Source organism: Pan paniscus, chromosome 3 (genome assembly GCF_029289425.2).
Source record: "Pan paniscus chromosome 3, NHGRI_mPanPan1-v2.0_pri, whole genome shotgun sequence".
NCBI classification, from domain to species: domain Eukaryota; kingdom Metazoa; phylum Chordata; class Mammalia; order Primates; family Hominidae; genus Pan; species Pan paniscus.
The window spans coordinates 126,695,445-126,709,189 of record NC_073252.2 but is presented as its reverse complement, the minus strand read 5'-3'; the positions used below and the strand labels follow the sequence as shown (position 1 = coordinate 126,709,189).

Below are 13,745 nucleotides of genomic sequence, written 5' to 3'. Positions count from 1 at the left end.
AATTGTGAAGAACTAATAATTATGATTTTTTTGTTTTAGGTGCATTAGAAAAATGTTAAATTTTATTATCTAATTGATATGCTTGCTAAATACAGAGTAAAATCTTTTGAGCAGAAATACTTTATGTTCATGCTAATAAAATATTTTTAGTATTTCTGTTGGCTGTAAATTTTGTAAAGAAAAAAGTTAACTTTTTTAGAATTTATACACCCACGTATCTTTTAGGCCATAGGTTATCCCTGAGGGTTTTGTGCCACTATCTGGTTCTATGTTCCCTTTTCAAAATACTTGATAAGAGTATATGAAAAGAAAATCTATAGTATGAGAAAGGGGTTCTGTTTATTTTTTTGTCCCTGGGATCCCCCAACCTCAGTCTGTTTAATTAGAACTCCTTGGCATCCTACTGCTGGAGGCAATTTCTGCAATCCTGGGTTAGGTTGCTCTTCAAATATTGAGTTTTGTTTTGTTTTTAATCAATATAACCTTAAACTTGTGTTGATAACTATGATATTCCCATTATGAACAAATTATAATTTTTCCCCACTTTTCTTAAGATGTTACCAAATGTATATATTTACAATATGACTTGAATTTATAGGAGTGTGCTGAAAAACAAGGCCAAATTGAACGAGTCATTAAGGAAAAAAAAGCAGTGGAAGAAGAACTAGAAAAGGTAAAAAGAAAAAGGAAATATAACTACCTAAAACCCAACTGCAAATATGCAACATTACTGTCTGCCTCCATCATGCCATCTACTAGCAATTCCTTTATTTGTTAATATTGTCCTGGTAAGTTTTTCTTTTCTTTTCTTTTCTTTTTTTTTTTTTTTTGCAATGGAGTCTCACTCTGTCACCCAGGCTGGATTGCAGTGGCACGATCTCGGCTCACTGCAACCTCCACCTCCCGGGTTCAGGCAAGTCTCCTGCCTCAGCCTCCTGAGTAGCTGGGAATAGAGGCGCGTGCCACCATGCCTGGCTACTTTTTTTGTATTTTTAGTAGAGATGGGGTTTCACCATGTTAGCCAGGATGGTCTCTATCTCCTGACCTCGTGATCCGCCCGCCTCAGCCTCACACTTTTCTTAAATATATTCAGAGTCTACAGTTAAATACTGATGTTGCCTGGATACAATTCTTTTCCAAGGGCGGCTGTATTCTTTGAACTTTGTACTTAAAGATATAAATTTTGTGAAGTAGTTATATTTCTTGCTTAAACCTCACCCTACGAAATTTCACTTTGTCTTTCCTTTCTTTTTGAGTTTTATGTTAGCTCTTATGGTGCTTAGGCCATCTATAAATAAAACAAGTATATATAACCAGAAAATTATAGCATTGCTGTGATTTTTACCTTTTAGAAGTACAGATTTTAATTTCACACTTAGGAAGAATATTTACCCCCATGATATTTCAGAAAAACTATAGGGAGAACTCCATAGTTTAAAATTCATCTCTTTCATATGCTTTTTTATTAGCAGTAATATCCTGCTCTTGTAAAGTACCTTGGGAAAAGAAAAGGAGGCCAAATTTGATTGAGCACTTACTGTGTTTTAGGTGCTGCACTAAGAACTTTCATAGAGAGGTTAAGTAACTTACCCATTGTTAAAAAGTGGTAAATGGTAGAGTCAGAGTTTGATTTTCAAAGGAGAGCTATGTAGCGTAAAAATTATGTTCTATATCTATTATGAACATAAAAAATTATGACATCAGTAAAAGAGTAATACACAAAGCAAAACATAATGTACAATTCCATTTGTGAAAAAAAAATACATGTGTTCAAAATAGGACTTTTGGTTACCACTCTCCTGCAAGGTAGGTCCCTTCTGAGTTTCCATCTGCGTATCAGTTTCCATTTAGATTGCCACCTGTTATACATCAGGGTTTGGGATGAATGTTTTAACATCACATGGCAAAGGTTAAGGAAAAGGCTTTTGGGGAAATGTAAAACTTACAAGGCAAAAGACAACAGGTAAAGAGAAAGCACAGCGCCTTATTCTCCCACTGTTCCACAGACCAGTGTTCTAAGGTCAAAGTACTGCTGGGTCTGCAGCTTAGATCTGTATTCCAGTAGTGGAATGTTGACGTGCTGATACTCCATGTTTTTATAGAGAGTGACAAAGCAGTCCTGTCAGTGGGGAAGACACAGGTTACTTGGCCAGGCAGTCTAGATTTTGGGGGTAGCTGTGTGCAGGATTTGCTTCAACGTATGAACTGCTTACACCTGGAGACCTTGGATCTCTTAGGATGTTACAGACCTTGTGCTGTAAGAGGGAGCCCCATTGCATGGAAAGCTGAGCTTAGGTACAACCACCACTGCCGAGGAAGGGGGAAGCCCCATCCTAGCTAGATCATTGTCCAGGTAACCCAGAGTGAGATTCTGGAGTCACTTGCAGAGAGTTCTAGTTATTGCACCATGGCATGTATCTTTATTTTTGAATATTGGAAAAGAGGATTGTATTGAACGGTACTCATCAAAGAATCACCAGTGGTTATCTCTAAGTTGACATTTATTTTTACTTCAGCTGCTTTACATTTTTGTATTATTGCATAGTTTACCATGAGCATGAATAATTCCAAAAAAATAAATTCTATTTTTTAAGAGACAAGGTCTTGCCCGATTATCCAGACTGGAGTACAGTGGACATGATCATGGCTCACTGCAGCCTCGATCTCCTGGGCTCAAGGATCCTCCTACCTGAGCCTCCCTAATAGCTGGGACGGCAAGTGTGAGCCACCATGCCCAGCTAATTTTTTAATACATTTTTTAGATGACGGGGTCTTGCTATGTTGCCCAGGCTGGTCTCAAAACTATTATTATTTTATATATTAGTTTTTAGCATTTTATTTTGTAAATGTGACAGAACCAGATTTAATTATTGATATGTTTCATATGTTACAGTCAGAACAAATGAACACATAATCATGGCTTTTTATTTCTTCCATTGATTTCTGTTTCTAAACTGTTTATTAAGACAGTTTCTTCTGTAATATTATATACCTAATAAGCCTTTTCTGCAGATTTACCGTGAAGGCAGAGGAAATGAGAGTGATTACAGAAAACTGGAAGAAATGCACCAAAGATTCCTGGTTTCAGAGCGTTCAAAAGATGATCTTCAGCTAAGACTTACGAGAGCAGAAAATAGAATAAAACAACTTGAAACTGAGTAAGTTTTTCTTTTGGATTTTCTATGATAACATCTTCAGAATTCACACAATTTTTGACAGATTCGCTACCTTTTCTTTTTTTTGGTAGGACTTACAATATATCTTATGTTGAAAAAAACAATTAGGACCAAACATAATTTTATTCAAGATTATTTCTGAAAACGAATTTCTGCAGGAAGAAAAGATTTAACAGTAGCATACCATTTTCTTTTAAATGTATCCTTTCTGGCAGTTAAATAGGATGTTTATAATATTGTTGTCTTTGTACCAATTGTGCAGCTATTATAGTAGCTTGCTTATATTCTTTTATACTACCTGTACTTAGTGTATTTCTTGTTATAGTGAATATTCTATAATGATCCATCTTGTATATTTTATTATCTATAAAATGATAAAGTCATAATTTGACATATCCATTTTATTTTTCTACCTCCCCACCCCAACGGTATTACCTAATATAGCAAAATTTTCTTATTTGAATTGCCTAAAATCACAATCTCTATATGTGTTCAAAATATATTTTTAATTAAATACTAATACCTAAGTTAATAAAGATTTTTTTTTAGTAAGAGATCTTGCAAATTTGTTTAATAAATATATGTGTAATTTTCAATAACCTTTTCAGATAATCTGCTCATATGGTTACTTCCAGATCAAACCTGCAGGAGGAGCTGGTTTATTCCAGCATAAATCTTGTATGTACTAAGAGAAGTATCACACATGAAGGCTTTTCCCAATACCATACATTCACGGGGTTTCTCTCCAATGTGTATATCCATATGTCTCTTAAGGGAGGAGTATTGAATAAAAGCATTCCTGCATTTGTTTTAATTCATATGGTGTCTCTGCATTATGAGTATTTTGCGTGTGTACAGTAAAAGGAGATATCGAAGTCTTGTTTATGTTCCTTATATTCATAAAGCTATTATCCAGGGTGAACTCTCACATATTTCCTAAAGGGTGTAAACATAGAATAAGGTGCGAGGACTGGGTAAAAGACCTTCCCATGTTCCTTACTTTCAAAAAGCTTCTCTCCAGGATAAATTTTGAAGGTTGAATGAAGGATAAGGATTAACCCATCTTCTTTAGATTTACCAGGCTTCTTTCCAATATGAGTTCTTTTCTTTCATTAAGGAAATGAGAAATGACTAAAGGCTCCCATGTATTCTTTTTATAAGCAGAGTTCTTCTCCTCAGTATCAGTTCTTACGCGTTCATCAAGACAGGAGGAATTAATGAAGGCTTTCCCACATTCTCCACATACAAAGAGTTTTTCTCCTAAGTTTTCATATGTGCTTTAAAGTATATTTGATGAATTTTTTTCTTAGTCACTTCATTTAAAGGGTTTCTCTTGAGTGCGAGTTCTCTTGTCCATTTCTAATTTCAGGAATGCTTGGAGTGCTGTAGTCTTGCATCTCCTTTAATCTCTGGGAATCCCCTTTTCTGTATTTTTGTTGTTGTTGCAAATAATTTGTTTTAAAAACTGAGTTCTTAGTAATGTAGAGTTTCCTCCACTACATGCCTGTATATTTATGCTATTTACTCTAGCATAAATATACTAGCAATTAGACCCAGAGGCTTGATCTGGTCTAGCTTTCTTTTTTTGTTATTGTTGTTTTTGGAAGAATTCTTCATAGATGATGATATTGTGGACGTCTATTAGGAGGCTTACAATCTGTGGTTGTTTCTGATCTCAGCATCTTCTGATGTTAGCATCCTTTTATTATCATTCCCTAGATATGTCATTTTATTAGGAACTTTATCAGCCTAGGTTTAGACAGAAAAAAGACTATGAGTATTGTGGGAATAAAGGATTTAATGTAGGAAACAATTTACAAGAATGTGGGAGTTGCTGGGGAAGCAAAGATCTAGAAAGGCAGAGGTAGAGATCAAAGAAAATCAGTCACTAACTGTGTTCACCCAAAGCACTGGCAGATATGGGCAGGTCAGAATGCCAAAATAGGACAGAAGGAGTGGTTCATGGTGATAAAACTGCCACCAGGTCAAAGTTGCTTCTTTATTTTAAGAATTTTTCTGCTTGCAAAATACTTTTAACTAGTAGTTTTCTTAAACTTTCACAATATTAGTAGCATTTCCATACAATTCCCTGTGAAACCTATTAACCAGGGAATGTTCACAGTGCTTATCTGTTATTGAAAAGATGGAAGTTTTAAAAGATAGGAATAAAAATCAGCAGTATATTGATTTGAAGCAACATTAATGTATAGAGATTGTCTCACCCAGTGATCAGTGGTCCATTGTTGAGACAGTTCAGGAAATATAATCCGTTTAACCTATGATAAAACAAGAAGTTTACAGAACTAGAAGTTTATAAAAAGTATTTCTAAGACATATAATGGAAAAATATAAAAGTAGATTTTATAATTTAGTAATATAGTCAGCTATTGTGTTAGTCCATGGAGTTTATTGATTAAGTAAAGGAGTTTTGGTTATTATCCGCTTCATCCTTTTTTTGTTGCTTCAGTTCATTCCCTTGAAGTTCTCCATACACAGTGGTTCTTAATGTTAGTACAAATTTGAAAGAAGTCTCACGTTGATTTTCTAGATAAGTGATAACAGTTCAATTCATCTGTTCTTAGTTAAAATTTGAATATATTTAAGTTGAATGTATTTGCCTGGTATAACATAACATTTTGAAACCACATAGTTTCAGTCTAAAGTGGAAAGAAATGGCTCAGAATAAAGCAAACAAAAGTCCATGTGATAAAATGTAGACAGACTTTTATCTTCTACTATAGATCATTAAGTTTAAGGATTCTTTTCGTTTCGTTTTTTAATCAGCTCCTCAGAAGAAATATCACGTTACCAAGAAATGATTCAGAAACTTCAAAATGTATTGGAGTCTGAGAGAGAGAACTGTGGGCTTGTCAGTGAACAAAGGCTAAAACTTCAGCAAGAAAATAAACAGTTACGGAAAGAGACTGAGAGTTTAAGGAAGATTGCCCTGGAGGCTCAAAAAAAAGCCAAAGTAAAGGTATTTTCAAGACTAGAGTTAAATGTGTACTTATGAAAATCAAAGTATAGAGAATATTTAGAGAGACCTAGCAAAACATCTTTAAGGCCCCCTTTTTTTTGCCTTCTCATCAGATAGCACTAAATCATAATTCAGAGTGTTAACCAATCATTTCTGTGTTGTAGAACTTGGCAGGCATACTTGAAAATGATTGCCTTTGCTACACACAAAAAAATTCTTTTCCAACCACGAAATATATTGATATTCCTGCCAAAGCAAGTTAAGCAGCACTAGCAAAACCATGGATTAGATAACTTTACAGACTGCCTTCCTCTCTTCTCTCTCTGTAGTAGCCTTTGAAAAGTTGAACTTCTCTAAAACTAACTGTATAGAGGATGTTAAAGCAGTAGGCTCTGAGAACCATTCATAACTAGTCTGAAAATTCCATGGCAGGAAGAAGGCAAGAGGCAAAAATGTCATCTAAAACAAATTCCCTTTCTTTTCTCTCTTATTTCCTTCTCCTCTGATGCTTATATGGTTTGGTAATAGGAAGGTGATCCTCTTTTTAAGGGACTTTCAAGAAACACAATCTTCATCAACATCTTGCTTACCTTTCCCCATGTCATGAGACTTTTGTAAAAAGTGGCACTAACTTTTTATGATAAATATCTACATCTTCCAATTTCATAGTAAGAATATGAAGAGGTCATGTCACTGTTTTATTTTGGTTTTTATTGCTGCAAGGACTCCTAAGAAGTCATATTCCAACCTAATTCATGTCAACATAAATTTATTGAATGCCTCCTATTGCAGGTATGAAATGCCCTAGTTATTTGTAAAACCTTGAACTCCGAAATGAAAAAGAGAATCTTATTTAAAAAGAAGTTTGTACTTTGAGCTTTAGACTATGGGAGTTCTTTGAAGAACAAGGAGAGGACCCATACCGCCAGATATCAAGACTTGATAAAAAGCTAAAATAATTTAGACAATGTGTTATCAACATAAGAATAATCAACTTGATCAATGGCAAAAAATTGAGTCTAGAAACAAACTCATTTATCATAATCACTTGATTTATAACAAAGGCACCATTGCAGTTCAGTGGGGGGAAAACTGGCTTCACAAATGGTGCTAGATCAGTCAGATCCATATTTTAAAAATAAAACTTAACTCCTATATCACAGCATATATGCAAATTAGTTGGAGCTGCTTTGTAGACCTAAATGTGAAATGTGAAATGATAGTTTCTAGGAGAAAATCTTCTTGCCTTTGGGTTTGAAATATTTCTTAAACAGAGCACAAAAAAACACTAACCATGGTGAAAAATCCAAGCTGAACTGGATTTCACTAAAATTAAGATATTTTTAGTCACCAAAAGACACCATTAAGAAAGGGAAAAGTGGGAGAAAGTATTTGTAGTGCATATAACCAAAAAGAGAACTCATATCCAAAATATAAAAACTTTTACCAATTAATAAGAAAAATATTAATAAGGAAAAAACAGCTAATAGCTAATAAGGAAAAAAATAGATACTCCATTTCCAGAAAAGGCCAAAAGACTTAAGTAGGCACTTCATAAAATAGCATATAGGCAAATATGTTCAACTTCATTATTTTTTAGGAGAATTTAAATTAAAACTACAAGATAACACTACACACCACCAGAATGGCTAAAATTAAAAAGACTAAAAATATCAAGTATTTTTAAGAATATAAAGCAATTAGAACTTTGATAGATACTGCTGGGAATGTAGCATTATCTTTTAAAGCCAGACATACATACATCCTGATATGGTTTGGCTGTCTTCCTACCCAAATCTCATCTTGAATTGTAGTTGCATAATCCCAACGTGTCATGGGAGGGACCCAGTGGGAGGTAATTGAATCATGGGGGCAGGTTTTCCCATGCTTTTATCTAAAGAGCTTTTAAAAATATAAGAGAAAACTATTTGTAACCGAATAAAAAATCATGTGAGAGTTGAACAGAATCTGCAATCTAAGAAAAAAAAACAGTAGGCAGTAAGCAGTTTAAACTCACCATTAATTAATTGCTAAGTATCTCTAAGTGAACGTGCAGCTAAAAGTATTAAAAGTATTAAATCATATTTACTTTAGAGTCTAAAATTCAGTCATAAGAAAGTAATTAAGATATTTCATAAATAAGTTCATTGCAGCATTATTTATAATAAATTAGAAACAACCTAGATATCTAGAAGTAAATATGTTACATCTATATGTATAGTAAAATTATGGAAAATACAAAACATTAAAAATATATATATAAAGTCCCTCTACTCCCAAAACTCAGATAGTACTTCTAACTTCTACATAATTGCTTTTATTTATGAATTTTAAAATTGTTACTATAGTGTATAAAGGATTACTACCTGTGTGTACACATATATATTTTTGACATATAGTGTATATGTTTTTAATAAGATACTGTATTGTCATTAAAAACTATATTTCCAAATAATTTATCATGCATTTATATTGATACACCCTATGATTAAAAAATTTATGTGTATACACACATACATGTAGTAATCCTTTACATACTGTAATAACAATTTTAGAATTCATAAATAAAAACAATTATGTAGAAGTTAGAAGGGATTATCTGAGTTTTAGGAATAGAGGGACCTTATAGTTGTCTTTTTAATGCTTTGTATCTTCCATCATTTTATAATATATATTTGTTTTGTTTTCTTTTTTTTAATCATGGGTGGGGATGGAATCAATGAATTTTCCCTATCTAGTACTCCAGTTGATCCGTCTTTAACATTTCACTTTAATGCTTTGTTATTTTCCATAATTTTACAATATGTATTTGTTTTGCTTTCTTTTTTTTATAATGAGTGGGGATGGAATCAATGAATTTTTCCTATCTAGTACTCCACTAGATCCGTCTTTAACATTTCAGGATAGTAACTGATGTTATGGACAACAAAAGAGTAATAGAAAGTTTATCTACCCCACATATCTCACCAAATCTGCATCTAGCTTAAGAGAATAGCCATTGATAAAGAGCCGAGCCTCTTAACTAACTAGCTATAATTCTATTTTATGGAGGAAGAAGGCTGTAAGATAAATTGCTTTGTAACTGATTCTTTCTTTGACAAAATAGGAACCTGGTGCACCTACACCTTGCTGTTTTTCTCCCCCTTGCAAAAGAGTATGATCTTCAGTAGATAAACTGAAAGAAGCCAAAAAGATAAAGACAGTGAGATATTGGGAGGTCAGTTGGCTACGAACCTTAACAATTTATCATATGAAGTTTTCATTTGATCTTAATGCCACTGCATTGATTTCAGCCCTCGCTTTCTCCTTTTCTAACCACTCCTTTTGCCAGGGCTCTCCATTTCTTCATGGTCTAAATTCCGCCTCATTACCATCTAAAATTAAGAAATGGAGTCGTTTCCAGCAATTCAGTTATCTACTTGTGTGGATATTTCTCTGTAAAGGAAGGAAGAAGCAAGAAAGAAGAGAGACCATAAAACCCCTTTTCCCATCCAACATTCTGAATTTTATCATTAATAGAATTTTTGTAATCGGAGATCAGTTGTTGGGGCCCTTAGCCTGTCAGCATTACCACAGACCTGTCCAATTTAGGTAGTAATTCGAATTGTATATACTAAAGGCTGTGGAGCTTGTTCGAGACTGAATTTTGACATCAAAAAGCCACCATTCAATCTGCAAATATGTTTTGACAACCGTACTGTGTTCCAAAAGTTGAAATAGGTAAGCAGAAAGAGATTTTTTCAGGCAAAAGAAACAGCATGTGAAAAGAACCAAAGAATAAAAAGGCATTATAGTGGAAATAAAAGAAAGGCAAGGGAATAGTGTGGCACAACACAAGCTTGTAAAAGTAAGCAGGGACCAGGTTATCATAAAGGGTCTTAAAGCAAAGCTTGTGAAACGATAAATAGATTTTCCAAGTGAAAATGGGGAGTTAACTAGGCAGCCAAATTCTAAAACTGTACAGATGCATAGATCAGTTTTGTGTGCACATGTGGTTTGTTGTTGTTGTTGTTTTTGTTGTTTGTTTGAGAAGCTCTGTTGCCCAGGCTAGAGCGCAATGGCGTGATCTTGGCTCACTGCCACTGCCACCTCCCAGGTTCAAGCGATTCTTCTGCCTCACCCTCCTGAGTAGCTGGGATTACAGGCACCCACCACCTCGCCTGGCTAATTTTTGTGTTTTTAGTAGAGATGGAGTTTCACCATGTTGGCCAGGCTGGTTTCGAACTCCTGACCTCAAGTAATCTGCCTGCCTCAGCTTCCCAAAATGCTGGGATTACAGGCATAAGCCACCACACCTGGCCCATAGATCAGTTTTTAACATGTGTTCATAAGAAAGAACTCACAGGGGCTGTACTTTTTGTTTTCCACCTGAGATGTTAGACCAACATGACTTCTCCAGAGGAGATGAAGATTAAGGAAGGGAAGGAGGAAGGGCAGGCAATCTAAATTTGCAGAATCTAATAATTCAAAAATTATTAAGATAGCAGCAGGGGTCAAGTGGCCTCAGGAGGCTTGCACAGCAGTAATACAACACAAAACTAACACATCCAAGATTGGTTTTCCAGTGTCTGTATTTATAAAGTCTTCAATTTCTGCATGTGTACTATTTGAGAAAGCAAATTGAAGAGTTTTAGGAAGCATTTTGCATTTAGCAGGGGTGGCAAGGACAGAATGTTTGCAGTTTGCTCCAGTGAGCCAAGAATTTTGTTGTTGTTGGGCCTTGTTTTGTGTTTTTTGACACACTAAAGTTGATCTCATTGTTTTTTGAGTTTGAAAGTAACCGTATTTAATGAATTACTCTCATTGTTTTTTGAGTTTGAAAGTAACTATTTAATGAATTACTAGAAGTCTAGCCAGCTGTGGCCATTTGTAAAGCAATTAAAGTATCACAAAATAAGTGTTCTTTATACTTCTTTAGTATAGCAAAATATAGATGGCCTGAGAGTACAATAAGGAAGTCAAATCACCTTGCTGCCTTTTTCCACAAGTGTTTTTCATCTGAACCACAAAACATAGAAAAATATTGCAGTAACTTTTTTCTCAATTTCCCCAAAAATGGTACTTAGGTAGTTACATTGTAGACACAGATGAAAGAACGCAAGTCATTATATACATTGGATGCCTTAAAGCATTAGGGCTTAATTCTCTCCCTGAACCCCAGCAGAGAAAGCTTCTAGGGTATCCACAGAGCATTTACTTATAAGTTCATGCTGCAATTAAAGTGCTTTTACTATAATGACATAAATTCTTAGAAGTGTACTGAAGACATTTTCGTAAGAGATTTTCAAAATCATTGTTTATATTGTCTCTTTCTCCTGAAAAATAATTCATTCATTAATCATTCACTAATACTGGAGCTGAAGTGGTAAAGAAATTCCTGTATATAATTATCTTTGACTTTACAAAGCCCTTTGAAAGAGTTTCAAATTTAGTATGTAAGTCAAAAGTGGTTTGGTCAATACTTAACTCAGATACCAACAGCATCAACACTTTCCTTGGATTCTGGCAACAGAAATCAGAGTAAATAAAGAGAGAAGTGTTATGTTATAATAAATAGACTTTTCTCTTACTGGCATTTTAAGGTGTTAGGGAAAGTGTTGCAAAAATATATAGTTCATCATAATTCTAGTTTTACTGACATAACATTATAAGTTTTCATTTGTAATGAAGACCAATTGTAAACTTAATTTCTTTTTTCTTTTTTTTTTTTTTGAGACAGAGTCTTACTCTGTCACCCAGGCTGGAGTGCAGTGGTGCGATCTCAGCTCACTGCAACCCCCACCTCCTGGGTTCAAGCAATTCACCTGCCTCGGCCTCCTGAGTAGCTGGGATTACAGGCGTGTGCCACCACGCCCAGCTAATTTTTGTATTTTTAGTAGAGATGGGGTTTCACCATGTTGGTCAGGCTGCTCTCAAAACTCCTGACCTAGTGATCTGCCCACCTTGACCTCCCAAAGTGCTAGGATTACAGGCGTGAGCCACCGCACCTGACCAAACTTGATTTCTTACGTAGTTTTCTCATCCAAACATTTTTGTCCCTCAGACAACATAATGAATGATTCCTTTTGTATATATCATTGATCTGTATAGCACCTATAAGAAAAGAAAAAGAAAATACGTTTTCATTTTATTCTTTAGATCAGTACAATGGAACATGAATTTTCAATAAAGGAACGTGGATTTGAAGTTCAATTGAGAGAGATGGAAGACAGTAATAGAAATTCCATTGTTGAACTGAGGCATCTCCTAGCGACTCAACAGAAGGCAGCCAATAGGTGGAAAGAAGAAACGAAGAAACTTACTGAAAGTGCAGAAATTAGAATCAATAATCTAAAGTAAGTCTACTGTTAGTTGTTTGACATGTTTTACAGAAGAAATTCTTTAACCTATAGTTTAATGTCCTTGCCATAATCTTTTTTAAAAAATGTATAATTCTGGACCTTATCTTTTTCTTCAGTAAATATTTATGAAACTACTATAAAAATGTTATGTCATAAACCAAAGCAAATATTATATTTTTTACAAATTTCATGCATGTTTCAGAAAATGTAATAGTTTTTGTTGGATATATTAGTTTGGATAGTTGCAACAAAATCTATTTCGCCTGCAAAGCCTGAAATATTTGTTCTCTGGCCCTTGAAAAAAAATTCTCTGACCCTTCCTCAGATGAACTTGAGATTTTGTGTTGAATGAGATGGGAAGCTCAAGAGCTTCAACATAGGAATGAGATCAGAGGGCTTTGAGCAAAGTGATGTGATCAGACTTAAATGTTCAACAGATCAATGTGATCACTGAATGATCTACTATATCACCATATGATTTACTATAGTAAACCTAAAACTACTCTAAAAAATAAAGTCTATTAAAATAAAAAGAATAGACTGTAAAGAGGCAAGGGTAAGAGAAGGGAGAAAGAAACTAGTACTATGATAGTCCAAGTATAAAATGGTGGTGGCTTAAACTAGGTTATAAAGGGTTGGAGATAATCACGGGAAGTTTGCTTTGGGGTGTTAAGTATGAGCTGCCCAAAAGATATTTAAGTCAGGATATCAACTAGTAAATTATGTATGTAAGTTGATATTCAGGGAGGAGATTACAATAAGAGCTATAAACTTGTGAATCATTAACATACACATGATTTTTAAAGTCATGGAATGAGAACATGTTGAAAAAGAGGATAGAGAGATGGAAACTGTGTAAGGACTGAGTTCCAAAATGTAAAGTTTAGGAAAATTATTCCACTGAGAGAGACTGAGAGAGCATATCCAGAGAAATAGAAATAAAGACAAATAGTAAAAATCAAAAATAAAAATTCAGAAAAGGAATAAGCAATAATGGGTGATATTTATTGAACACTTAATGTGTGCATTTTTCTAAGCAACTTACATGTACTTAATCTTTACAGCAACCCCACAAAGTGTATAACATTATTAATCATGTTTTACAGATAGCCAAACTGAGGCCAAAGGAGGTTAAGGAACTTGTATAAGATCACATAGATAATGAATACACAGATCTAGGTTTTACATTCAGTTTGGGTAAAGACACTATGCTCTTAACCATTATGTTTTATAAAAATCTGTTATTCATTG

At 34.3% G+C, this 13,745-nt stretch overlaps 1 protein-coding gene across 7 annotated transcripts in view; it reads left to right on the top strand.

Moving 5' to 3' along the window:
* SCLT1 (sodium channel and clathrin linker 1) overlaps positions 1–13,745 on the top strand; it is a 206,320-nt gene that overhangs the window by 141,198 nt on the left and 51,377 nt on the right. For 5 of the 7 annotated variants that reach the window (XM_003823112.5, XM_034959139.3, XM_063603903.1 and 2 more), the window contains 4 exons: positions 599–673; positions 3,013–3,158; positions 5,961–6,153; positions 12,292–12,488. In XM_003823112.5, coding sequence (XP_003823160.1) covers positions 599–673; positions 3,013–3,158; positions 5,961–6,153; positions 12,292–12,488 — 611 coding nt within the window. Of the gene's footprint in view, positions 1–598; positions 674–3,012; positions 3,159–5,960; positions 6,154–12,291; positions 12,489–13,745 lie in introns of those variants that run through there. The other 2 variants (XM_057302157.2, XM_055111831.2) reach the window with 1 other exon arrangement.